At 50.6% G+C, this 26,940-nt stretch overlaps 1 protein-coding gene across 2 annotated transcripts in view; it reads left to right on the forward strand.

Annotated features, from left to right (window-relative positions):
• The first annotated feature begins 22,397 nt into the window (after positions 1-22,397).
• Positions 22,398-26,940, forward strand: part of CNIH3 (cornichon family AMPA receptor auxiliary protein 3) — a 59,460-nt gene continuing 54,917 nt past the window's right edge. For both annotated transcript variants that reach the window (XM_069484600.1, XM_069484601.1), the window contains exon 1: positions 22,398-22,478. In XM_069484600.1, the coding sequence (XP_069340701.1) occupies positions 22,398-22,478 (81 nt within the window). The remainder of the gene's footprint in view (positions 22,479-26,940) is intronic.

Raw genomic sequence — 26,940 nt, forward strand, 5'->3', positions numbered from 1 at the left:
GAAATCAGTCGGGTCAGGCCACCTCCAGTCAAGGTCAAAGGTCGAGGTAGGGTTAGCCGATACCTGGTGGGTCTTAAGGCCACGCGACAGCTGGCAGTTGGGGTTGGGGGAGGAGGGTCTGAGACATACACTGGGTGGCACATTCCACGATACTTACGGGTGGTGACCGCACATGGGGGTGAAGTGGGCACTTAGTGGTTTTTCAGGGGTCCCAGATAAATTGTATCACTGTCAGAGACGGGGAGAAGGGACAATGGAAAGTGGAGTGATATAGAGAAGGGAGGAGCATTGTGGGTGGGTTGGCACAAGGACAATAATGCGTGGAAATACTTTAGACGGGGCACTGTGTGTGTGTGTGTGTGTGTGTGTGTGTGTGTGTTCTAGCCTCGGAGGGTAAGAAAAAGGAATTTGTGGGAGGGAAGAGAGGAGTAAAAGAGACGCTGGAATCAGAAAGATTCCAAAGGACACAAGGATCCTTATGATTGGCCGCCATTGTCGTGGGCTCCGCCAGCGCGTGAGGCGCCCCCTGTGGCCGGGAGGCGCCACTGCGGTCCGGCTGTGTCTGGGGAGAGGGAGCCGGACTGTGAGGTCCCTTCGGTCCCATGCTTGGACGACAGGGACAGGTATTTATTGCAGAGAGCCAGATGGCTCCAAGGAGTTTCTAATCTTACACTGTCGGGCACCAGGTTTCAAACTAAATTTGGGCTCTGCCTTCCAGCTTTGCCGTTGGCCCCGGGTTGAGAATAGCCTCTTGTGTCACCAGCCATCTGCTCCCTCCGGATCTCTGCTGCCGAGTGACATCTCCGAGTGTCTTCCCACAGAGAGGACAGAATCTTAAACAAAATCCCTAGGGTGAATGTATGTTTTCCTAACAGGGGATTCCCAGGTGGGACCCTGGGGAGGAACGGGTCCCCACGTTGGCAGGTGACGTGAGTCATACTTAAGTCTTTAACTTTTTTTCTTCATGTTCAGAGCAACTTCCCTAGTAATAATCCCTGAAAGTCGAGTCTTTCCACTGACGATGGCTTCGGTGGAGCAGGCTCCCGTGAGCAGTCCCGTGTCGAGACGTGCCGTGGAGGGGACAGTCCACGCTTGTGCTTCCAGATCTTTGATTTCTTGGAATTTCCTTTTCTAAACAAGCAGGCTCTGGTGCCAATTGTCCATCCTCCAGCGTCAGTGAGTGTCTATAAATGCCTGCTACGTGCTGGGCACCAGCAGCTCAGCGTGGTAGAAGAAACAGTTACTACCAGTTTGGAACACATCTCTGGCTTTCTAAAATGACAAAAATAGAGAACGGTTTAGCTTTCACCATGACATTCGTGTTTGGAGGAAAATAATCCATTATTATTTTCAGCAGGACTGTCTCTGGGTAGAAGGTTAAGGCCACCACCAGGGCTCGTGGAGGCCGCCAGACAAATCATACTATAAACTTCCTTTGCTTCCCACTCTCAACCCCTCCCCCTGATAACCCGGAATGTTCGTCAGGTGAAAATCAGCGTCGAGGGCTACCGCGAGGAGGATGAGAAGTCGCACAGTGGGTCCCTGTGACTAGAAGGGCTGAGTGGAGTTGGACGGGGGCATCACCACCGGTTTGCGTGGGCGGAGTCTGGGGTTTACATGCTGGGGCGTAGGTGTGAGCCTCGGACCCCTCCTTCTAAGCACCAGATGGCAGGGCCGCCTCGCTGCACCCTGCCAGCTGCCAGGTCCACGTGCCGGGGTGGGATTGCCCTGTTCTGCCTTCCAGCAGGGTGGCTCTGTCTGCCGGAAAGAATAATTATGACTGAAGCAAATGTGTAATGGTACCTGGGCAGATGCACCTCGCCTGGCTCCCGATGGGTCTCTGGCTGGGAGAGCCTGGGCGGCTGCAGTGGGCGGGCAGATGGGTTGGGACTAAACCAGTGCTGGGCAGACGTCACCCGTATATCCCAGTCCCCGTCCGTCTCACATTACATGTGACCTTAACACTGTGTGGGAGCAGATTTGGAAATAAAAAATGTCCAATCGCTTCCATTCATCAGAGGTTTTCTCAATAACAGGCAGGCAGTGAAACTGGTCACCATTTCCCCAAACAGATTTTGCAACGCTTGGCGTCTGCTCTTGATGTATGGTGGAGGCGTTTCTAGGATTAGTAGATCTGAGTGTGTGTACATGTCTCTCTCTGATATGCTTCTTCTTGCAAAAAGTCTTACAATTGTGGTTTCAGCCTTTATGGTCCGACTGGGCCACTCTGAGTCGCTGTCCTGCCACCGCCGCACCTCCTGCCCGCGTCGAATTCGCGGTGGAGAGCGCAAAGCACTGTGGAAAGATAGGGGAGGTGCATGCATCATCAGTTCTATGAATAAGGTCTGAGGCTGGATATTTCCTGGGTTGGTCCCACGGGCTTTCAACCGTGGAGAGCGCGAACCCGGCCCTGCCCTTCTTGCACGCTCTGCTCCAGCCTTCCGGTCTCCCTGTGCTCCTCGTGTGCCCTGTCCTTGCTCCCCGGGCCTCCCCAGCTCCACACCCCATTCTCCAGCGTGGGGCTTTCTCCCTGCTTCGCACTCTGCTGCCTCAGCGCGCTGTGTCAGGCCGGCCCTGGCTCCTCTGCAGAGTCTCGGGTTCGCTGTTGCTTCCCCACCCGTGATGGCTTTTTCTGAGCCCCTGAGCCTGGTGCCCTGAGCTCCCGTGGCTGCCCTGCTGCTTCTGCCACGCGGTGCATGGCCGGTCCGCTTCTGCCACGCCGTGCATGGCCTTCTGGTTCCACCGCCACCCCCCCCACTTGTTTTAATTAACTTAGAAACTCTATTGTGTGTCTCTATATCCTACCTGGATGCCGCTTCTCTGAAGTCTGTTTGGATGACATAATAACACCTTCTATGTTTGTTTGTTTCAAGCTGCTTCATGATTAGGGAGCAAAGCAAAGCTGTAGAGAGAAGCCCAACGCCAGAGCCTTTGTTACTGAATGTCAGCGTCGCCTGCAACTCTCTTTGGTTTGGGGCCCTTTCGTGTGACAGATGTTTTCAAACTGATGTAGGGATTTATAACATTGCGAATCATTATCTCTACTCCTAGTCTGCCTTTTATAGAACACGGAATGAAGCAAAACACCAAACGAGACGGAGTGTGCTGCTTTGCAGACATCCACTCTGCCTTCACTTGTAGTTTTCCAGCGTGGGGCTGTGGCTTCTCTGATCATGGTGTCACAAAAGGATAATTTTCTCATCAAAAAGAGAACCACAGAGGTAAAAATCAAGGTGGGGGAAAGGATGAGGCACCTCTGGATGCCTATTTTTAGTGAAATTGGGCACAAATGGCCTGGATGGGATGTTGTAAATAAGATTGAGAACCAGGACTAGGGGAGCCTCGTTAGTCCTTGACTTTGAAGAGACCTGGGCCGGATTCTGTGACATTCTTCAGGCTGCCAGAGATTACCGGAGTTGCAAGGAAACCTCTATTTAGTTTTGCTCCTATTTGTTTTAAAATATTTATAGTGAAACAAGAATTAAAAGAAGAATGGGCAACTCGTACATGCCAGCCACCACGCTGTGTGTTTTACTTAGTCATCATCTCATTTAATTGTTTTGATTAGATATTGAATGGCTACAAAGGAATATTCATTAAAAGTATGTGATGTGCAAAGAATTATAATGGAGCGAGCACTTGTGTTCAGCATCACCTTTGGTCCCTTGTGTTCTTCTGGAATCCACCTTCTCCCTCCTCAGATGGAGTCAGTCTCTTGAACTTTGTGTTTATTATTCATTTCCTTTCTAAAATATCTTTTTTACCTTTTGCTATCTTCCAAAACAAGATGTTGTCTAGTTTAGCATATTTTTCGACTTTATACAGAGTCCTACTGAATTTTCTGCAAATTGCATTCTTCATTTAAGTATTTTATCTTGAGATTCATCTCTGTTGTTGCGTATCACTGTAATTAATTCCTTTTCACTTTTATGTAGTGTCACATAGAAAGAATACACGGCAATGTATTTGTTCATTCTGATTTGGATGGATATTTGGATTGTTTCCAGTTTTTAAAATGGCTACAGACAGGACTTTTTTTTTTTTTTTTTTTTGAGACAGGGTCTCGCTCTGTCACCTAGGCTACAGATTACAGGCGTGAGCCACTGCGCCCGGCCCGCGAGGTATTTCTTGATTTTGAACAGACTGGATTTAAGTCTTGTTTGAGGACTAGAAAAAAAGCAATAAGTGGTTCTATCACAAACCCTTTATGCCAGAGCAGACGTTTCATTAAAAGAGAAAAAACGCTGATGTAAATCCTTCCTTTTGGGGAAGTCGATCCTTTTTGTCCTGGAACAAAGACCGGTAAAAATATTCACATTCGCAGTCATCGGGATGGCGAAGCTTGGATTTGATGAACAAGTGCATTTATCATTTGATATATATATATTTTTGGTTACATGACTCAGCGTTTTGATTTGCATTAACCATTTTGGAAAAATGAAGCATTTCTTCGTTGTGAAGTAATCTGTTTCTTTGGGATATTTCTAGTTTTGGCCTAGCTGATGGTGTAGTGTTCCCCCTGGCTTAGCGTAAGATAAGAACATGGTAATCTCTGAAATTCCACCAGGGATTGGCCCTAGCATGAAGTCTGTGAGGACAGGACCCAGGGGTGTGTTTAGGGAGGGGAATGACACAGCTACACCCACTGACATCAGCCTCAGAAGAAGGCTCCCGGCCCCAAACAAGCTGGTGTCCCCAGTAATCTGTTAGAGACCAACGAAGCACGAATTCGCGTGCAAAACTCTTTAAGCAGCACATTCTCCATTCAGCCTGTGTCGCTCCTCTGCGTTTCCTTCCCACTGAAATCCCACCTCTGCGGCACGTCCCGAAAGTCCCTCAGCGTTTGCTGCGTCTCACCTTCCAGTTGCGTCCCCCTCTGCCCGGCCGTCACGCGGGACCCCGTGCCGTTCCTGAGACGACACGCTCATTCGTGCCTCCGTGACTTTGCACATCTCCCCTTCGCTCATTCTGCCTTTCCTGCCCGTTTCCCCTGATCAGAATCCTACTCGCTTACTTTTCAAGGCCGGACACACTGTCACCTCTTCCACGAAGCCTTCCAGACCCCACACGCATGCAGCACATACATGATGAGCGTCTACCACATGCCAGGCGTGGTGCTGACGTGGTGACTACAGACGAGTAGGACACAGTCCCGTTGGGGAGACCATGTAGGTGCTTCTGCTGCCCACGTAATACACGTGCCAGGGGGTATACAGCGTGTCCAGGGAAGGCCAAGACAGCCTACGGCAAAAGGTCATGGTTCAGCCTTAAACTCCAAATGAGATTCAGCTTTTTTTTTTTTTTTTTTTTTTGAGACAGAGTCTCACTCTGTTGCCCAGGCTAGAGTGAGTGCCGTGGCGTCAGCCTAGCTCACAGCAACCTCAAACTCCTGAGCTCAAGGGATCCTCCTGTCTCAGCCTCCCAAGTAGCTGGGACTACAGGCATGCACCACCATGCCTGGCTAATTTTTTCTATATATATTTTTAGCTGTCCATATAATTTCTTTCTATGTTTAGTAGAGATGGGGTCTCGCTCTTGCTCAGGCTGGTCTCGAACTCCTGAGCTCAAACGATCCGCCCCCCTCGGCCTCCCAGAGTGCTGGGATGACAGGCGTGAGCCACCGCACCCGGCCGAGATTCAGTTTTTAAAAATTCGTGAGCAGCGCTAGTCTCGAAAGCCAGACTTTGTTGAGAGAGAAAAGTCTAGAGACTCACATCCTCCCCTCACGTGGCAGGAGCCAGGCGGGGCCTGTGCAGATCACGGGATTGTTATCGTGAGTGTAGAGAGAACACAGGACGGGACAGAGGAGGAGGGAAAGTCCCCACCTCCCCGGGACTAGCGGGACAGAAATGGGGCAGACGGGGAGGTTGTCATGTGAATGATCCGGTTCTCTTGGTGGGATCTGAACTTCCAAAGGGGATCCAGTGACAACCAGACGACTGGGGACTTGGGGACCTTCAGGGCAGACACTCTGCTTCCCTGGGAGACTTTGAGCCTCTCAGAGGAAGTGGATTTGGTCTGACCGTCGTCACACCGTGGTGTGTGTAGGGGCTGCCACGGCGTCTCCCAAAACTTGTGTTTATCTGGAACCTCAGAATGTGGCCTTATTTGGAAATAGGGCTTTGCAGATGTAACTAGTTAAGGATCTTGAGATGAATCATCCTGAATTTAGGGTGGGCCCTGAATCCAAGGACTGGTCTCCTTAAAAGGAGAGGAGGGGACACCAAGGGACGCAGGGAAGAAGGCCACGCGCAGATGGTGGCAAAGTCACACTGCCACCGCCGAGGAGTGCCAAGAGCTGCCAGAAACTGGACGAGTCAGGAAAGATTCTCCCCTAGAGACTGCGGCAGGGGCGTGGCCTGCGGACACCCTGATTTTGGACTTCTGGCCTCCAGAACAGTGGTGGGTAAGTGTCTGTTGTTTGAAGCCACCCAGTGTGTGGCGCTGTCAGGGCAGCCCCAGCGAGCGGAAACCACGTGGGAGCTGTGGGCAGCGCTGTGTGCGGGGTCGTGCCCTGGCTGCCCGTGCCCACCCACCGCCGCCGGGGGCTCCGCACCCACACGGCCGCAGCGGGAGTGCAGGTGTGCGGAGGAGCAGGGCAGGTGACAGAGAAGAGTCAGGGATTGGAACAAAGGACCCAGGATTTCAGGTCTAGGGGCCACCACAGCAGCCCAGGGTACCTGGAGGGGCCCGTCACACTGCAGCGGGCCCTGGGGTGGGACGTCAGAGTCCAGAGGAGCCCAGACCTCAGAGGAGGCCGGAGAACAGCACGGGGGCCACAGGGGTCATGCTTGATGCCACCAGGCAGGAAGATCGCCCTGCAGCCAGGTGCCATCTGGGGAAGGAGGTGGGTGTCTGGCCAGAGCCCCTTTGGTCAGGGGAAGCAGACCCCATAGGGAGCTTGAACTTGGAAAATGAGTGAATACTTACTTGAAAGAAATGTTTCTAATGTAGAAGACCCTGAGTTATTTTTGATTGAACAATTTAAGATGTGCGTGTGTGTGTGTGTGTGTGTCTGCGCTGTCATTAAGGACCGACCACAAGATGAGACCAGTTATAAGAAATATATTTATAGTTGCAGTTCATGTCCACTTGAGTTGTAGTGTCTAAACGTCAACCCAGTCCCACCCTCTCCTAAATACTCGCCATATTCTGTGTGTTCCCCCCTGTTTCCTCCCCTGAGCTGTGGGGTCCCGGTGGGCAGGGCTGATGTCTTGCATCTCTGGACACATCTTTCCATATCTGTCCAAAGACCTCATGGGGCAACCCTGCCACTGAGCGTGGTCTATAGCGTGAATATTTGTTGAATGAATGAAAAAGTTCAGAATGTCTAAATAACATATTTTAAACTTTTCCTCAATATCTTCTTTTTAAATTTTTTTTTTTTTTTTTTTGAGACAGAGTGTCGCTTTGTTGCCCAGGCTAGAGTGAGTGCCGTGGCGTCAGCCTAGCTCACAGCAACCTCAAACTCCTGGGCTCAAGCGATCCTACTGCCTCAGCCTCCTGAGTAGCTGGGACTACAGGCATGCGCCACCATGCCCGGCTAATTTTTTCTATATATACATATTTTAGTTGGCCAGATAATTTCTTTCTATTTTTAGTAGAGACGGGGTCTCGCTCATTGCTCAGGCTGGTCTCGAACTCCTGACCTTGAGCGATCCACCCGCCTCGGCCTCCCAGAGTGCTAGGATTACAGGCGTGAGCCACCGCGCCCGGCCTTCTTTTTAAATTTTAAAGTGTGTCTGCATTTTCTCAGGGCCTCAGACCTGCATACGGCAGGAGCGTGCGGTGTGTGGGGCCGGCTCGGGGCCGGGAGCTGGGAAGGTGGCCGTGGCTGTCACAATGACGTCTGGCTGAGGGTCCCCATTTAGGATCTTCCCAAGTGCAGGAGTCGTGGCCCCCCCGGCAGGGTCGCCTGTGCCTGTGAGCAAGTCAGGGAGGCGGAGAGGAAGGTTTTGGGAACAACATAGTTTCCTGGTAGGATCTTTGTTGCTACTTTATTAAAAAAAAGTATTTAAAACTCCCACAGTGTAAATGAATTCCGATGTAAATAACCACTCAGACAACCGGGAGTTTGACAAGCAGAGGTGTCTGCCAACATGTCCTGAGTAATTAGCTGGATTTTTGCACTTTTCCCGTCTCGTTGGCAGCTCCAGGCAACGCTTTTTCTCAGCTCTGACTTGGTGGTGCCATTTGCGGGAGTTAAAAAAAGACTTTGGATTTTGGGGGCAGCTTCTCCGGCTTTGGGACCCGGGCTGGCCCTGGACATCTTTGTTCTCAGTTCAGAAGGGGATTTAGCATCAGCCTCGGCCGACCCTCTTCCCTGACCCATGGTTTCTGGAGCCGTTTTGCTGCGGATCATGACGTCTGTCAGCTCCCAGATCCCGGGAGAATTGATTAAAGCGTCTGAGCTGCGGGGAAGACAGTGGCAAAGTGAGCACAAGTCTCGCTGTTAAGAAACCCAAAATGCGTGAGTGGAGATTTCCTAAGCTTGGGCCTGCTCTTGCCTGGCCGCCACCCGGACATCGGAGCAGCCGGGCAAGTCTCGGGGACGGAAGTACAACACGTGGCCAGGCCCGGCCCCGCCGCAGACGGTCACTGAATTCCCAGCACTTCCTGTCCGGGTCTGACTCCGGAATCTGAGGCACTTTGGAGATGTGACGTGTTCTAGAAACATGCGACATCGTTACTGCTGTCTGAATCCGCACAGTGGCTTGCGTCTTCTCAGCCGAGATGGAGCATCGGGGTTAAGTGAAGGTTAGCGGCCACCTTTCCCCCTGCAGGCAGGACGGGCTTTGTTCTGGGGCAGCTTCGGGGCGCAGCCTCCTTTGGAAGCTGACTCTCGAGGGGATTGGCCAGGGCTGCTTTTTGTACGAATTGTCAACACTCGGACACCTTTATCTCTGAGGGCTGCTCTGTCGCCTGAAGGGATATTTCTGCCCCCAACTCAAGTTTTAGCGACAAGAAAAGATGTTAAGCCTGGAACACACACACACAACCGCCCAGCCCCAGGGAAAGCATTTCTTTGACGGAGCGAAAGCACTCGTGTGAGTGCCCCCCGAGTCCCCCTGTCGCCCACCCCCAGCGAGGGACTGAGCAGAAAGAAGAGGCGGCCGGGGTGGGTTGGGGGGACTCTCCAGGTCCTCCCAGGTGGAGGCCGGCCAGTGGGACTCTGCCGTTTGTGTGGAGGCTTGAGAATTACCAATGCCTCAGAATATTCACTTTTATTTATTTATTTTTTGAGACAGAGTCTCACTCTGTTGCCCGGGCTACAGTGCCGTGGCGTCAGCCTCGCTCACAGCAACCTCAAACTCCTGGGCTCAAGCGATCCTCCTGCCTCAGCCTCCCAAGTAGCTAGGAGTACAGGTGTGCACCACCGTGCCCGGCTAATTTTTTCTATATATATTTTTAGCTGTCCATATAATTTCTTTCTATTTTTAGTAGAGACGGGGTCTCGCTCTTGCTCAGGCTGGTCTCGAACTCCTGACCTTGAGCGATCCTCCCGCCTCGGCCTCCCAGAGTGCTGGGATGACAGGCGTGAGCCACCGTGCCCGGCCAGAATATTCACTTTTAAATGCCAGTGCAGCACTTGGCATACAGTGGACCGTGAGTAAATATTTGTTGAATAAATGGATGAATGACCGAAGCCCACATTCTACCATGCGACCTTACGAAAGAGTTTTGGGTCGTCGGTTCCTCTGGGCTGTTTCACCTGGATAACTTCCTACCCTCCCGCTGTGACGACTCTCCGTGGTAACCTGAGTGCGCAGGTGTGTGCGCCGAGAGTCTCCCTTGCCGGGCGGTCTCAGTCTGCGTCGTGCTGCTATAACAGAACACCCGAGACCGGGTCGTTTAGGAAGAGCAGAAATGCGTCATCTCAGCGTTCTGGAGGGCGGGAGGTCCAAGGGCAGATGCAGCGTCTGCCAGGGCCTCCTGCTGGGTCACCTCACGGTGGAGGTGGGAGGGGGAGAGAAGGCGAGGGCGGAGCCCCAGCCTCAGTCCTTGCCACAGTCAGCACTGACCCATTGGCGAGGGTGGGGCCCTCGTGACCCAAACGCCTCCTCTCAGGCCCCGCCTTCCAACCCTGTCGCGTTGGAGGTTAAGTTTCCAACATGGGCTTTTTGGGGGACACATATGGGGGACACCATAGCTCATGCCTTTTGCCCTTCTCCTCCCTGTCCCCCGACCCAAGGGATAGGCTTTGGTTGCATTTGGGATTGCTGTGTCCAGGGCCTGGGGGGACTTCCGGGGCTTCATTTACGCATTACTTTTTTTTTTTTCCTGTGAGATTTATGGGGATCTTGCGTCAGAAACGGCTCCTACCCTTTAAGTTGCACGGGAACGTGATGTGGGAGGCAGTTGGAAAAGGTAGACCCAAACTTCTCTCGAACCGGTTTTTATTTAATCTAGGATGGCAGTCAAGGCTGCTCAATCTCCCTTTCCCATTATACTTCCTGTCTCACTTCTCTGTTAACTGTCGCCGGACGGGTCTGTTCCCTGATCCGTGGAGACTCACAGCTCGGCACCCTGGGCAGACTCACAGCTCGGCACCCTGCGCCTCTCGCTTGTCTAATCCTTCCTGCTCTTTAGCTGCGGTTGGACGGTCAACTCCTCCGTAAAGTTGCTCCTCTACGCCAGCCGCTGTTTCCTGGGAACTGTGAAGTCATTTGCGTCTGCACTCTCCGGGGCAGTTAGCCCAGGCTCCCTGGTGAAGTGCAAGGTTTGGGAACCAGCTCTGCAGTGGGACCGCCTGGGTTTGAATCCTGACCCCACCATTCGCTAGCTGTGTGTCCTTGGCAAAATTACTTAACTGCTCTGTGTACCTCTGGGCCTTCCAAATGGCGTATGGGAAGAGGTTGGTCTCACTGAGGAGGTGAGTTTCTTGGAGGCCCATTTCCGAGGATCAGGAGCGACCGCAGACTGATCAGGTCCAACTGGAGGACCTCTTGCTTTGTGACTCTCAGATGCTGTGCTTCCTTTTCTCTCCCCAGGAAGCCAGCGTCCCCAGGCCTCTCCCTCGGGCGTCCAGGGAGGCAGGTTTAGAGCTCCGGCTTTAGAGTCAGGGAGGTTTGGGCGTGAATCCCAGCTGACCCTGCTATTTGCTGTGTGACCTTGGGCAGGAGCCTAATTTCTCCAAGTCTCCATTTTCTCATTGGTAAAATGGGTAGGACGATACCCGCTCTGCAGAGTGTGAGAATTAAAGGAGACGCTGCAAGGCAATTGCTTGCACGGGGTCTGGTACCCAGGAAGCAATCAACATTGATTACTAATCGCCGCTATTTATAAACTATTTTCATGGAACACATAAACACGGGCTGTCATTATCTGGTAGGGTCATAATGACATCCCGTGCTTATTCAGATGAGTCTTGCAGGGCTTATTTTTGTCCCAGGGTGGAAGCTGCTTCATTCCCCGTGTGTGTGTGTGTGTGTGTGTGTGTGTGTTTGTATGTGTGCACGCGTGTGCACAGACACTCTGATCTTTATAACGGTTTCCGGCATCCTTTACGTGAACTGAGAAAATGTAAGTCCCTCACAGCTTTTTTTTTTTTTTGAGACAGAGTCTCGCTCTGTTGCCCGGGCTAGAGTGCCATGGCGTCAGCCTAGCTCACAGCAACCTCAAACTCCTAGGCTCAAGCGATCCTCCTGCCTCAGCCTCCCGAGTAGCTGGGACTACAGGCATGTGCCGCCATGCCCGGCTAATTTTTTCTATATATATTTTTAGTTGTACAGATAATTTCTTTCTATTTTTAGTAGAGACGGGGTCTCGCTCTTGCTCAGGCTGGTCTCGAACTCCTGACCTCGAGCCATCCACCCACCTCGGCCTCCCAGAGTGCTGGGATGACAGGCGTGAGCCACCGCGCCCGGTCCCTCACAGCTTTTAAAAGCTGAGATTCTGGTCTAACACAGAGGGGTAGGAGACAGGAGAGTAGAAGCCACTGAGAAGGGAGGGGACTCTCAGGACATACAGAAGTCAGCGCCTGGGAGGGGTGCAAAAAGGAGAGGAAATAATGGCAGTAATAGACTCTGTAAAATTAGATTCACCATTAATCTTGTGAGTTACAGACTCATTAGCTGGAAAGTTAAGCTTAGTAGCCTCAGATTTTCTGCAGGATGCCTGAAATTGTCATGAGGAAGGGTGCACCCAGTACTGAAGCGATCCATATACCCAAAACCCAGTTTGTGCCCCCGTAATAGTCTGGGGTGGGGGGAAGAATGGTGCATTCGCTCATGGCCTGTAAAAGAGCGGGAAGATACTTCACATCTGCCCGAAAAGCTCAGGCCCTGACTTTCCTACTGGAATTAGCAAATCAGAAAAAAAAACATGGCATCAAGGAATTATCACGTTGGGCTCAGACCTGCTCTGTCTGTTGACTGCCCGTGGTTCCAGGAGGGCAGAGGGCCGAACTGAGGGGCCAGGTCTGAGCCCTGACGCTGGAGGGCTGGGCGTTCTGATACCCAGCACACACCGGCACCCCCCCCACCCAGCGCCGCAGGTTCCGCGTGACGGTTCCCCTGACACGACAGCCGCCTCTTACGCGGCATTGTTGAGACAGATGACACATCTCCAGGTGTGGAAGGAGTCAGGGCCCAGAACCGAGTGGGGTGTTTCTAACAAAGCCTCATCGTGTGCGATCTGTTTACAGTGCCTGTTTAGTGGCGCTAATAATAGAAAAATCACTTAATTTCCGCAGAAGGCAGTGTTCTCAGGAAGATGACATTTAGATGAGTGGGAAACGCAGGCAGGAGGCTGCGTCCCGTTCCTCTACCTCCCCGGCTCGAAGGACTCTCTGGAATTGTCAGCTCTGTGGTTACAGGCGCCTCCCCCACCCCCTTCCGGCCCCAGCTCCACTCTGTTGACTACTTTCTTGGTGAAAACGCGGCTTATTCATTTGCTGTGTCTGCACGGCCAAGCTGGCCTGGACCTGGTTTTCGGGTCCGCACCGATACACATTTGCAGGGCAGAGAGAAATAAGTGACTTGCCTAAAGTCACACAGCTTGACAGTGGGGAGCTCGGAGCTTCCCAACCAGCTTGTCATCTGATTCAATTCGGTTAAAAATAAATCCACTGATATTGAATGTTCCCAACACAAAGAAATGATAAATAACTGAGATGACAGATATGCTAATTACCTGATCTGATCACTATGTTATCTGTATTGAAACATCGCTATGAACCCCCATGAATATGTACAATTATCATTTGTCAACTAAAAACAAAATAAGAACAACGTCTAAGTAGCATACTGTCATGGCCACTCGTCATCACAGAAAGTCAGCAAATTTAGAAAAAAAAATACCTCTGCTGCGCACACTCTATCCAGAGCCCTGTGCTGGGCGCCGTCCTTATCAAAGTCGTAGGTGGCTTCCTGCGTGGCTGTTAGATTTCGAACTCCTCCTAGGCGGGGACTGTGTTCTGTTTCCTGTGTCTGCAGAGTGGCACGTGCTCCACGGTAAATAAATGAGAGGTGGACACCGTCCCTGTGTGCATGGCGCTCACCGTCCCGGGCCAGACTCATTAAAGGCAGTGACAGCAGTCAGACCACGATCGCTGCATTTATTCATCCGTTCGTTGGACATTTATTGGACACCTGCTTGATGCCGGACACTGGGAGGGGCATTGGGAATTCAAAGACGAATGAAAAAGGGTCTCTAAGGTCAAGAACCTCCCAGGGAGGGAGATAGACTTGTAAAGAGTTGAATTATATGGACTGGGCGCGGTGGCTCACGCCTGTAATCCTAGCGCTCTGGGAGGCCGAGGCGGGCGAATCGCTCAAGGTCAGGAGTTCGAGAGCAGCCTGAGCAAGAGCGAGACCCCGTCTCTACTAAAAATAGAAAGAAATTAGCTGGACAGCTAAAATTGTATATATATAGAAAAAAATTAGCCGGGCATGGTGGCGCATGCCTGTAGTCCCAGCTATTCGGGAGGCTGAGGCAGGAGGATCGCTTGAGCCCGGGAGTTTGAGGTTGCTGTGAGCTAGGCTGACGCCACGGCACTCACTCTAGCCCGGGCAACAGAGTGAGACTCTGTCTAAAAAAAAAAAAAAGAGTTGAATGATACGACAGGGTGGTGTTCTGCTTACATGATATTCCACCTGGCGTCGTCAAATTCAAAGAGACAGAAGATAGAAGCTTCAGGGGGCTGGGGAAGCGGAGAACGGGGAGTCATTGTTTAACGGGGACAGAATTTCAGTTTGGGAAGAGGAAGAAGCTCTGGGGATGGATGGTGTGAGGGTTGCGGTGACTGAATTTCTGCAATCTCGTGATAAAGCTTGAGCAGATGAGGAGCTGCCTCTTACCGATAAGCAAAGAAAGCGATTACTTGAGACGGAAACTCCTCCTGGGGAAGACGCCGCGAACGTTGTTGAAATGACAAGAAGAGATTTCGAGTAGTATGTAAACGTAGCTGATAAAGCAACAGCGGGGTTTGAGAGGACTGACTCCTCTTTTGCCAGAAGTTCTATCGTGGGAAAAATGCTGTCAAACAGCGTAGCATTTGGGAAACCCCGAAATTCGAAATTCGTGTGATTCGCTTTATTGTGATATTTGCTTACTGCGGTGGTCTGGAAACAAACTTGTGGTATCTCTGAGATATGCCCGTATAAACGATACAGGTACCAGATAAAAAGGTCACCTGTTGAATAAAGAACGTTTGCAGTTACCTGTTACTACATAACAAACGACCCCGAAACTTAGCTGCTTAAAGCCACCCCCCTTTATTTGCTCCTGGTTCTGCACCACAGCCTGGGCTCAGGTGGGCATTCGCCTCTGCAGGTGGCTGTGGTCACCTGTTGGTTTGTCCTCGATTGGCAGCCTCCCCGGGGCTGGAAGAGCCAAGGTGGCCTTCCTCACATGGGTGGCACCTAGGAAGCACAACTCGGGCAGCTGCGGCCTGGCTGGGCCTCTCTGTGTGGAATGTCATAGTTAGTGAATTGGATTAATCTTTATTAATTTTTGATGACTTTCAATCCACGGAGGTTTGCAAATAGCTTTTGGCAAATTAGAAGCAACTTAAATATTAATAGAAATAGAAACAACTTAAAAATTCATTATGCTTTTTACATAATTTATTAGGTAAGTTAATAATTTGTCATTTAAATTATAAATAATTATATTATATAGATTTACATAAATAAGTTCATAAATTATTTGATCAATTCATCATTATACATAATTTGTTATGTATTCTAATAGCTTCCTTAGAATTTATAACTTGTTTTGTTTCAAGTGACGTATTTCTTTGCTTCTGTAGTTTCTTTCATCTTTATATGCTTACTTTTAGTATTAAATTATTGATTTAACAGAAATATTTCCTGTAAAGTCACAGAAAGTATAGGCATCACTATTGGAGTATTGTTTATTGAGACTAATTCTCTAAATACCTTTTTTATTTTCCAAATGTTCACTCCCATTTCACAAGTTCTGTTAAAATGAGTATAGAATTTCTAACTTCTTTTTGCATTTTAGCTTTACAGGTTGTCCATGGGGGTTCAAATATTCTTTCAATTTTTAATTTCAATTTTGAGATCAGAGATTCCATTTTATTCAGTCCTTTTAATTTCATCTATAGCAGTTTCTTTTAAGAGACAGGGTCTTGCTATACTGCCCAGGCTGGAGCGGAGCACAGTGGCTGTTCACAGGCGATACTGTAGCCTCGTACTCTTGGCCTCAGGTGATTGTCCCACTTCAGCCTGCTGAGTAGCTGGGACTACAGGCTCGTGCCGCCGCGCCCAGCCCCACCTGTGGTCGTTTTTGTGGACTGAATTGTGTTTCCTCAACATTCCTATGTCGAAGCCCTAACGCTCAGTGTGACTGTGTTTGGAGAAGGGACCTAATGAGGCGGTAAGGATGAAATGCCGTAGTGAGGGGGAGCCTTAATCTGATGGAGCTGGTGTCCGTGTGTGAGGAGGAAAAGACTCCAGGGACCTCTCTTCCTCCTACGTGTGCACAGAAGACAGTGGAGACACAGAGGGACAGTGGCCGTCTGCGTGCAGGGGGACAGCTCTTACCGGAAACCAAATTTCCCAGTACCTCGATACCGGATTTCCAGCCCCCCGAACTACGAGAACACAAATTTCTGTTGTTTAAGCCACGGGTCTGTGTTTTGTTACGGCAGCCTGAGCGGACTAACACGGCAGTAAATATAAAGCTTACGAAGAAAAAAATTAAAGTGTTTTACTAGATTAACATCTTTCATGGCATCATCCGGGGTAATTGAATACAGTGACTTCGTGGCAAATGAAAAACATTCAGAAGTGTTTCTAAAACTTTGGCTGAAATGCCGGTCTTTCTCTGTAGCATACAGGCGCTGGCACTGTCTGAACAAAATGTTTCCATGAAAATGTTTCTTACTGATGCCATTTTTCTCAAGCATGGACAAGAAAGTTTGGATATTATCAGAGATTATTCCTTCCAACTCCACAAGATCAACAAAGTTTTAAATTTCTCGTTTAAAATAAATAATGAAGTGCTTTTATGGGAAACACTTTCATAGAAGAAAATAAATGATATTTTCCTGTCTTGATATATAACTTCTCAAATAAGTTGTTTTCTCATTCTAGAAGATATGTCTTCCAACAAGTAGGACCATAAATCTAGAATGCAATGTATGCCTATACAGATATTATTTTTTAATGGTTATTGAATATTTCATGCTTGAAAATGCTTGATTATGTTTAAGTATAGTTTTAACATTTTAAAGGATGCTTTTGTAATATTTTTATCAACATTTTCTTAAATTTAGAATATTTTGTTCTTTCACATGATGATTGTAGGAAATTGACCTTTTGACTGTTTTTCTCATTGATAGTCACAATTTTTAAAAATGAAACCATGAGCTTTGATGGCAAGTGATTGCCATTCTGATAAACATTTAAGTTCTTTGGGAAGAATAATACTTTTTTCTTCGACTCTTAGAAGTTCTTACTTGGAAAGGATTCCTGTAACAAAAGACGTATTTATAAGAGAAAAACAACAAACAGAGGTTTATTAACGTGTATATTTTATGTACACACGGGAGACACTCAGGGAATGGGTAGTTCTCAGAGCGGGGCTTTGAATTCCAGCTTACGCAGCATCTTCAGCAAAAACCGGCACATTTTTAGGGAAGTGACAAGACAAAGGAAAAGGACTTTGAGTCTTCAGGAGTGGTAACTCGGGGAATGGCAAATTAACGGCAGATAAACACTAGTTAGCAAAGCTCGTTAATGTAGTTCCTCTGGTAGCACCTCTAGGCCAGTAAGGGTCCAAAGTTGTCCTCAGTGGTCATGCTTTGTTCTCCCTGGGAGAAGGGGGTGAGGGCACCTTCAGTCTTTGTAAATCTATGTCCTACTTTTAGGCAAGTAGAGACAGGGCAGAGAGTGTTCCTGCATCTGCTTCTTAATCGCCTTCAGCTCAACAATCCTTCATACTTTGGGGTGGCATCTTCTGGTCTCCCGCAAAGTCTTTTAACAATTAACTTTGAGCACCATTTGCATCCAATATTTACATCGGTAGCACTGGTGACATGCTCATGCTTTTTTGTTAACATAATAAAATTATTTTGTATTGAAGAAATACAAAGTATCATGTTACTTTATGCCGATCCTTGCAAGTGTAGAAGACGTTCAGGTCATTTGGAAGGTGCTCCAGGCTGCGTGGGGCTCATTGTCAGTATCGCTGCTCATGTTCCGCAGACTCAGAAGGTTGAAGCGCGTGATCTTTCATGGAACGTGAATACACGGGTCCACAGTTACTTGTGTCTTTATTCTGAAAGTTCTTTTTTAATATTTTATGTATCAATTCTTAAATGTATAAATACTGAAACACCGCCTTTACGACTTACAGAAGAATCACAATGCACAGACAATATGACTAATGTAACAATTATTTAGCATCCGTGGCAACCACATGATTTCAGTACAGCGATAAAACCGCGATGTACGATGTACGTAGCACAGAGAGCTTTGTAATTAATAAGCACAAAGGAGGCCCATGTATCAATGGTCCTTGTGACATCCTGTGACAACTGGCCTGAATGAATGAGTTTAATTTAGAATTTAATTAACACGTTTTACCGTTTCCTGCAATAGCTGTTATACTGTTTACCAATCTGAACAGAAACCTTTCAAATAGTGTAAGAATCACGGCAGTTATATTAATGACTGTTGGCTGAATGAATTACAAGATAGAAAGCAGGTCTTTGGAGATAAAGATTCTGGTTTACAGAACGGTTTAGCTTTTTGAAGAGATTACGGGAGATGTCCTTGAGGGAGTGGGATGGGGAAGGAGAGAGAATACCTTTGCCTACAGCCAGAGGGAAGCAAGAAGCGATTTTCTGCAGACTGGAAAGAGGCTGAGGTCAAGGTTCTGGAGAAGAAGGGACTCATAGGCTGCTTTGTGCCGGGGATTCCTGCAAGATGTGCTAGGGAGGCTGGAGCCAGTTCAACAGGGAGGCAGGGAACAGGAAGTTAAGGGCCGGAAGGGTGGCTCAGTTATGTTGTCAGGGGTCCTGGCTCTTTGATCTTCTTAGCTTTTGCATTCTTAATGCATTGATTTTTCTTCCTGTGGTCAGAAGATGGCTGCTGTGCCTCCAGGCATCAAGTCTACATTCCAGGTGAAAAGAAGTATAATGTTTTTAATGAGTTCAAACTTTGTCACATGGCCATTCCTGGCCGTATGGTGGATAGGGAAAAAAAAAAAAAATCAAGTAATTGGCTTTTCAGTGTCTACAGGCGAGGAAACAATGTAGGTTGGTCACTCAACACCCTTTCCCAATCATTCTCTCCTTGCGTTCCTCTTCCGTGTTGCAGGCATTTGTTTTAAACATTGCCGTATGAAGGAGTTACTACCTCACCAATGAGACCGGAGACCTCACGGATCCTGACAGTGGCCAGCACTGCGGTACTAACACTAACGGTGTTAGTACCGGTGTTAGAGCGTCCCTGCCTGAGGTTCTTACTCTCTGAAGCTTCACAGTCACCTTTGCCGAGAGATCCTCCTGTAACTGATAAAACAGCGGAAAGCAGGGCTGGGGAAAGGGCAAGGAAAACAGAGGCTGGATGGAGACTTCAAAGTCACAGTGGTGGGATAATGGATTCAATTTTTGTGTTTGAAATTTTCTTTTGATGTCGAGACTCCTGATTCTGGTGAGGCTGGGCTAGATGATTCAGACCAGTCTTCCCACTGAACACGACTTAAAACGCTGAATGAAATGTAAAAGACATCTTCTTGAAAAAAAAAAATCAAAGACCTAACAAGAGAGAAAGGGATTACTGGGGCCAAGTTCTGAGAGTGATTCTGAGACCAGAGGGGTCAGCCTGGCCCCTGGGGCCTGTTTTTCCCCCCGGGGCATCTGTGAAGTTGGAGGAAGCAGCCGAGAGACTGAGCTGTGCTTTGTGGAGCTGGGGGCAAAAGTCAGAGTTCAAGGCCCAGCGAGGCTTGGGCCTTGATAAGCACTCTGCCCTCGCTTGGGATCCAGAGGACCCTCCATGTGACTACAGGTGAACTAGAAAGAAACCAGGTGACATCAGCCACCATCACTTGGTCAGCCCAGAAAATCTCACGTGCTGAATTCGCATTAAGGTAATTCCGGAGTGCTAGGTTCCCCTAGACACTTGGCAAAAGAAGTAGAAAATCCTCATTGGAGAAAGATAGTATGTGTACAAAAACAGTTCCAAAACACTGCTGGCACGCGATAAAAAATTATCAGACCCCCGAGGAACTAGGACTCTATAAGCAAGCGCCGACAGAAACAAAAGACCAGATCAGTCCCAAAGGGACTCAAAATGCTTGGATTATTGAATTTTCCTTTGATAGTATCTTATTGTTTTGGTGGCACAAAATTGTATGCAGTATAATTACGACAATGAAAAGAAATAATCTATATAAAGTAAAAAGCGAAAAACAGCTGGAAAGAAATCTGCCACTATTGGGTTGGTGGTGTCTGAGAGTCGCAAACTATGTATGGTGTTTGTTTTAACTTCCGTATTTTCCGGATTTTCTTTAATGACAATTTTTACTGGAAAAAATACATAAAAGAGAAAGTGATACGGGGTGGAACCCAGATGGGGGCTGGGTTCACAGGCAGGCGGTCTCTGCAGCTGCTCAGGGTCTTGTGCTGAGAAAGGCCTCAGGCTTGGTTCAGTGTTCTGCTGTCGCTCTCCTGAAATTCTTAATTTTTAAACAAGAAGTCCCACGTTTTCATTTTGCACTTGTCCCTGCAGAGCATGTAGCTAGTCCTGACCAGAGGCAATTAAATGCTGATTTGTCGACTGCTCTGGCCGACAGCCTCTGGGCTCGCTCCAGTCTCCCCGCTTCCTGCTGAAAGGCATTTAGTGTCTACGGTGGAGACGTGGCCACACAGGTGCAGGAACGTTGGGACGTAGTGGCGAGAGCCCAGGCCCGGATTCTAGTCCCGTCACTGGCTAGTTGTAAGACTGGCGTCACACGGTGACTATCTGGTGCCCGCCCCGTGCGAGGTACCAGATGCCCTGAGCTGCGGTCCGAACCGTGATGCGGTTCTGCGCGTCACCCACACTGGCCACTCATCATCTCTCGGGGTAGCTCCCCTCGCTTTCTGGACTCGACTTATCTGAAACCCAAGTTCTATCTGGAATAACCGGAACCGCGTTCACTGCCGCATCCGAAATCCCCCGCAAAGCCAGCGCGGTGGAAGAGCTGGGAAGGCGCCGGGGCGCCGGAGCGGAGCGCGCGGATAATCCTACCACTTACTGCGTGTGTGCCAAGCGCCAGGCTTCATGCTAGGGTGTTTTATTTATTTATTTTTTTTTTTACTTATGTTCCCATTTAATCCTTTTAAATGGTTTGGTCCTGCTCTTATCTCTGTTTTTCAAATAAGGAAACCGAGGTTTGAGGAGGTTAAGTAACCTGCAGCTAGAGGGGGGTCTGCTCCCAGGGTGGTGTTTCTGGCCGACACCAATAACCAGCCACCCCTGCTGCCTCGCCAGCCCCGAGTAGTTCACCAGGTCCACGCTTCCTCCAGCGCAAGGTCACACGGCGGGGGAGGGTGGCGGAGAGGCGGGAATGGCGCCACCGGGGATTTTGCAGGCGCTGGGAGCAGAGCTGGACACGCGGTCCCAAGCCTTGGGTATGTCGCGGTTAGGGAAAGCCACCGAGCAGCCCCAGGCCACAAGGGCTTGTCCTGTACCCCAACACCGGGCAGCCCCCACGCCGGGTGCCCACGCTTCCCGCTCCGATAGGCGAAACTGCTAGAACCCGGAGGGGCGGCTGCCGCGTCTAGGCGCGAGGCGCACGCCATACCCTTCCGCAGCGGCCCACTCCTCCGGGCGCACGTGTTTAAAGAGTCCCTGCTGCCACCCCGCCCGCCCCACCTCCGCGCGGCCGCGCGCCCCGCCTGCGCTGCCGGCTTCGAGTTTGCTCCGAGAGGCTGGCGCGCTCAGCTGCAGCGGCCACCAAGCGCCCAGTGGCGCTTCGCCACCCACCTTTCCCCCGGCCCCCGCCGCTGCAGTCTCCGCCCGCCGGGGAGGGCGTGATCGGCAGAGCCCGAGCCGAGGGTGGGGCGCCGAGAGGGAGGGGATCCCGGGCTGCGCCGCGACAGTTGTCACAGTGGCAGAGGCGGCGGCAGCAGCAGGTGGAGCGAGCTCCTGTACGAGCAGCACTTGGCCTGGAACCCACCGCGACAGCCGCCCGGACGAGAGCTGGCCCGCGGGGTTGGAGCCCGTGCGCCCCCCGGCCCGACCCCCAGTTTCCCGACCGCTTGGGTTGCCGGGGCCGGGGCCGGGGCTGGGGCCGGTGCGCCTCGGAGCGCACGGCCTCGCTGGAAGCCGCGTCCGGGCGCAGGACCTGCGGGACCCACCTTCTCCTGGCCACCTAGAGACCTTGTCTCCCCGAAAGTGCGCTGCCGGCCCTGGGATTTGGGAGGAGCTCGGAGTCCGCCCGGGCACCGGGCTCTGCGCTCCCCGTTTGCGCCCCGGGGCGCGGGAGGGTCCTGAGCGGAGCGCTCGCTCCCCGCTCTCCCCGGCTTAGCGGCGGGGGCTGCCCGGGCATCCCAGGGACGGGACCTCGTCCGTCACTCGGTCTCTCCTGGAGTCCTAGCGTCCGTCGCCGTGTTGATCTCCGGAGGCTCGCTGGTTGCCATTTATCTGATGTTCTCTGCTGATCTGGTTTCTTCGATTTGGGGACAGTTCCCGCCAACGGCATTCTGCTCAGCGTTCCCTGTCTTCGCGGGAGGGCCAGGTGCGGGTCGCCGGAGACTGCGGAATCCAGTCCCTATGCGCTGACCCTTGAGTCTCTCCGCGCCCGCCTGGCCACTGGCCTCGAGAGGCGTGTGTAGACGTGGCTCCTTTCTGCCTCCCCGTTTTGAGGGAGTCGGTCCTCGAGGGAGGCACCGGCCTCCGGGGGGCTTCTGTGTGTGGCGGGATCGGGGTCGGCCGGCCATGGCCTTCACTTTCGCCGCCTTCTGCTACATGCTGTCCCTGGTGCTGTGCGCTGCGCTCATCTTCTTCGCCATCTGGCACGTGAGTAACCGCCGCGGTTCCTAACTCGCTCCTTTCGCCCCAAATGCGCCCCTGTCCCCTTCCTTCTCGGATTTCACCTCGCTTTCTCCCCGTTGCGGGGAGGGCGGCCGCCGCACACCTGCAGGGTGGACCCCCGGCCGCTGCCTCGTCCCGGGCCAGGGGGGACAGTTCGCCGCCGCGTCCCCCAGGCCAGGCGGAGCTGGGCGCGCCCTCGATGCCCGGGTTGGAGGGGAGGGGCCGTTGGTGCCCGGGGTGGGACACCGTCTGCAGGGCGTGACCCAGCATCCCGGACCCCGGGGAGTGGCGGCTGCGACCCCATCCACCCCCCTCTTCCCCGCCCCTTCCCGGCTCGCAGGAGGAGCGCCGTGGTAGGTCCCGGCAATTAGTCAAGTAACTATAACAACTAAACATTTAAAATGTCAGCGTCTGCGGTGGGTTGCGGTGTAGACGTCATTGGAGACAAAGTGGAAACAGGACGGGAGCGCGGGGTGAAAGGCCCCGTGGGGAGAGGAGGGAACCAGGTGAGGGGGTCGAGGTGGAGAGAAAAGCGAGGGGGAGAGAGGAGGGACAGGGATAGACGAGGCGGCGGAGGAAAGTCACGCAGAGAGTGACCACGGAGACAGCCGTAGTTCCCTCCTCTGCCCTCCTGGGTTCCAACATCCAACTCCCTGCAGGTGTCAGACTCTGGCCAGGCCCCCGGTGTCCCCAGCTGGCACAAGCTTCCTGCCAGCCTTCCAGGGGCCACGGCAGGTCGACAGTAGTCGTGGTCCCAATTCTCTAGGTGTGGGGTGGGAACAGAGGACCAAAGCTTCTGAACGGAAGTACTGAGAGAGCTGGGAATCCCAATTGGTTATGTCTGCTATGGACTCTAACGTCTTCTGTACTGATACTTGCTTTCTGCTCTTTTGAGAAAAAAAAAAAAACATACAGTAAGATTCAGTCCCTCACGTTTAGTGATTCAAGGTCAGGTGAAAACAGCCCGCGGTTGTCCATTCCACAGACTGTTAGGTGCACAAGGCTGTGCACTGCAGGACTGAAGAAGCTGTTCTCGGAAAGACTGTGCAACATTTAGCAAGCGGATGGAGCTCTCAGGGCTTCCTTCTCTGAGGTTAAGCTCCCTGTCCTCACCTTCAGCGGGTCGGTGGGACGAATGGCCGAGGTCGGGTGTTTTAGAAGGAGTGCCACAGTGCACAGTCTCCCGTGTTTAACAGCCTGGCCCTGCCCAGCAAGTCGGGGGGACAAGGGACCCCGAGACACCCCTGGAAGCATGGTTCTGGTGGGCGTCGGAGAGCTTGCATCCAGTGGGAATGGCCCGACATGCAGACCTGAAGACAACTGCAGGGGGGGTGAGATGCCAGTGTTTTGTATAAGTGGTTTCCAGAATGAGAGAGTTTGTCTTAAAATAGAACTGAGCCGCGAGAGCAGCTCCTGCTACAAGGCTCTCTGGCGGGGGCGGGGCGGGGGGGGGTGGCGGAGGAGAGCAGGTTCCAGCCCTGTGACCCCAGGAAAGCCGCTTGCTGGGCTTGTCGCTGGGTTTGTCGCTGGGCTTCCTGCCATCTCTAAAGTGAGAAAGTTGACCTGATGATTCCCCGATTTCTGAGACTGCGTAAATCTGTGAATCGGTTGATTTAGGAATCCGGGGATGAGAGAGAGTTCAGATACAGAAATTTGGGGGCTAATCAAAAATCCTGCTATTTGGAATTTTGCACTCATGGAGGATACAACATTCCACCACTTCTAAATAGCAACATTAGACCCTGGAATACCGCGTCTAATCTGTGGTAGCAAATCGAGCCTTAAAGTGTTGACAGTTCTTAAGGGAAAAGGAGACGTCACCTAGTTTAGAATAAAAAGGGGAACAGATCTTGCCCGCACTGCGCAGCGGACCCTGTCTGCTAGTGTGTTTTAAAGGAACTTCCTCAGCCTCTTTGGACTTGGGGGGTTATTTGCATTCTAGAAGACTCACTACTTCTTTTTTTTTTCCCCAGAAATACTTCATTTGCTGTTTTTCTATTTTTGCCTCGGCCAGAGGGTGCCAGGAACCAGAAAGCTCCTTCCAACTCTGTCAGGCTTGGAGTTCCCTGAACTGCCCCTGGAACAGGGCAAGTAACCAGAAAGAATAATTTCTCTCCCTCGGGGGAAGATGATAAATAATTCAAGAGCAGGTTAATGGAGTGAGTGTCTCGTGCAGCTGGTTGACTAATAGACGTCTGAGTGACAATCAGGTGTCCCGGCGACCCTGCATTGGCCTCTGTTCCCCAGGTGGCCGACGCTCCCCCCTCACCTAGGGGTACCTGAGCACAGGGCGACCCCGAAGTCAGGTTCTGTGCAGATTCCTCGCGGAAGTGGTGAGATTCTTGTTTCTAGCAATAAAAAGAACTTGTGCTCTTGGAATTCAGGTTACAATAACAATTCCCAAGTCTCAGCCCCTCTTTTCCTGGATATCTCCTTTCTCTCCCCCTAAATCAAACAACCCAAACCCCATCACCTTGATTTGGTTCCTGGACATCGAAATCAGGGGACGTCTGAGACACCCCGGTTTCAGGGCACACTGTGGGTCTGTGTAGGTGCTGGCTACACGGTGGTAATGATTTTGACCAAAGTTCGGGTTCTGCGTTAGACTGTTTGTCGTCTTTCCAGCTTCTTACATTCCCTGTGTCTGTCTTGCTCCGATGAGCCGTGTCGGTTGCATAGCGAGTTGACCCCCAGATAATGATGAGGCACTTAACAGTGTGTAGCGGTTGACACGCCTGCCACGCGGCCGTGTCTCACCGTGCTGTAAGGGATGGATTTGGCGTGTTTTCTTACTGTACACACCTGCTTAGGGGTGACGACGGCAGCTATAATACTTTTCAGTGACTGCCGTAGGCCACGCTCTGTTTTAGACACTTTCCAAAGGACCTCTCGGAGGGACTGTCAGTTGTTGGCCTCCCCTTCCCACCTGATGTCTGGGAGCAGGGACGCGTGTGATCAGTCCCCAGTACAACATTTCTTTCCAGTCTGGTTTTTGAAAATAATCTGCATTGGTTTTCAAATGAAGATATTTCAAATGACCAATTAATTTATTTCACATCAGCCACCATCTCCGAGAACATCTGTCCCGTTTAGAAGAAGCAGAGTAAAACTGAGTTTTTGTGTGGGTTTGCATACCTTCAGGCACATGGTGGCCCTTCAGTCCTCACAGCTGACATTTCACAGGTGAGGAAACTGTGGATCAGAGAGGTTATGAAACTTGTCTGAGGTTGCACAGCTGGTGTGTAGTGCAGCTGGGATTTGAGCTGGGTCTGGGAGACCCTTAAGCCCAAGCCCTTTCTCTAACTGTAGTCGCTGTCTTTGGATTGTTAACTTTGATAATAGTTTCTATCCAAAGGATTATGTTTCTCTGTATAAATAAAATAGAGTTGAAATTAATAACAGCAATAAGGCTCAAAACATACTATATATCCTTTTTTTAAAAAAAGAGGAAGTTCTATTTCATTTTATTAAAAATTAGGCTTTTGCTTATAAAATGTAGTTCCATTGCCCAAAATTTTGAAAATACAATGATATATAATGAAACAAAATCGCCACTAATCTTACCATCCAGAAAAGATTGGGTGTCTCTTGTGTATTTAAAAAAAAAATTTCATATGGATGTTTAGAAGAAAAAACAGTGTTCTAAAGGGTTTCGGATGTGAAGTCATGTGTGTTTCCAGCCAATGTAGACGAACGGTGTTTACTCCCAGAGCCTTCTCAGCTCCAGCTTTCGAGCCTGTTCACAGACTGTCTTATTTATATAAACACAGATGAAGCCATTCTTTGAAAAGATCAAAGATTCATTACTGGTTATTTCAGGTTTTTGGCTTTTAAAGTTTTTATATCTAGAGTCACTAAGTTTTCACAACTTACAAATAAAATTAATTCCCAGTAATCCCTAGACAGATTCAGCGCGTCACCTCACTTTGAACTTCCTTTGGATCCTAGCAGCATTTTTTTTTTTTTCTGGAGACAGAGTCTCACTCTGTTGCCCGGGCTAGAGTGCCATGGCATCAGCCTAGCTCACAGCAACCTCAAACTCCTGGGCTCAAGCGATCCTCCTGCCTCGGCCTCCCAGATTGGTTGGATTACAGGCGTGAGCCACTGCGCCCAACCCATAGCAGCATTTGCTGTCAGAGGGTCTTAATGCACCCCGACGGACGTTCACATACGTCTTTACTGGGAGGCAGTTTTGCTGACAAAGTGCTTTGTTGGCGGAGCCACTCACCTGGTGCCATCCTGTCACGGACTCAGCCGCTGGAAACCTAGTAACCATCTCAGTTTCTCAGATTATCCATCTGGAAACAAAAGATGGGTTTATGCGGAACGGTGGGATGCTCGTTTTTAAGGGCCACTTTGGCCCACACAGGTGCGGTGCTGTGGTCCTCGCCGGGCCTTCCCCGGTCTCCACTTCTTGTTCTGTTTGAGACACCTGGTCCCTTCTGGC

This window comes from Eulemur rufifrons, chromosome 11 (genome assembly GCF_041146395.1).
Source record: "Eulemur rufifrons isolate Redbay chromosome 11, OSU_ERuf_1, whole genome shotgun sequence".
Taxonomy (NCBI): Eukaryota; Metazoa; Chordata; class Mammalia; order Primates; family Lemuridae; genus Eulemur; species Eulemur rufifrons.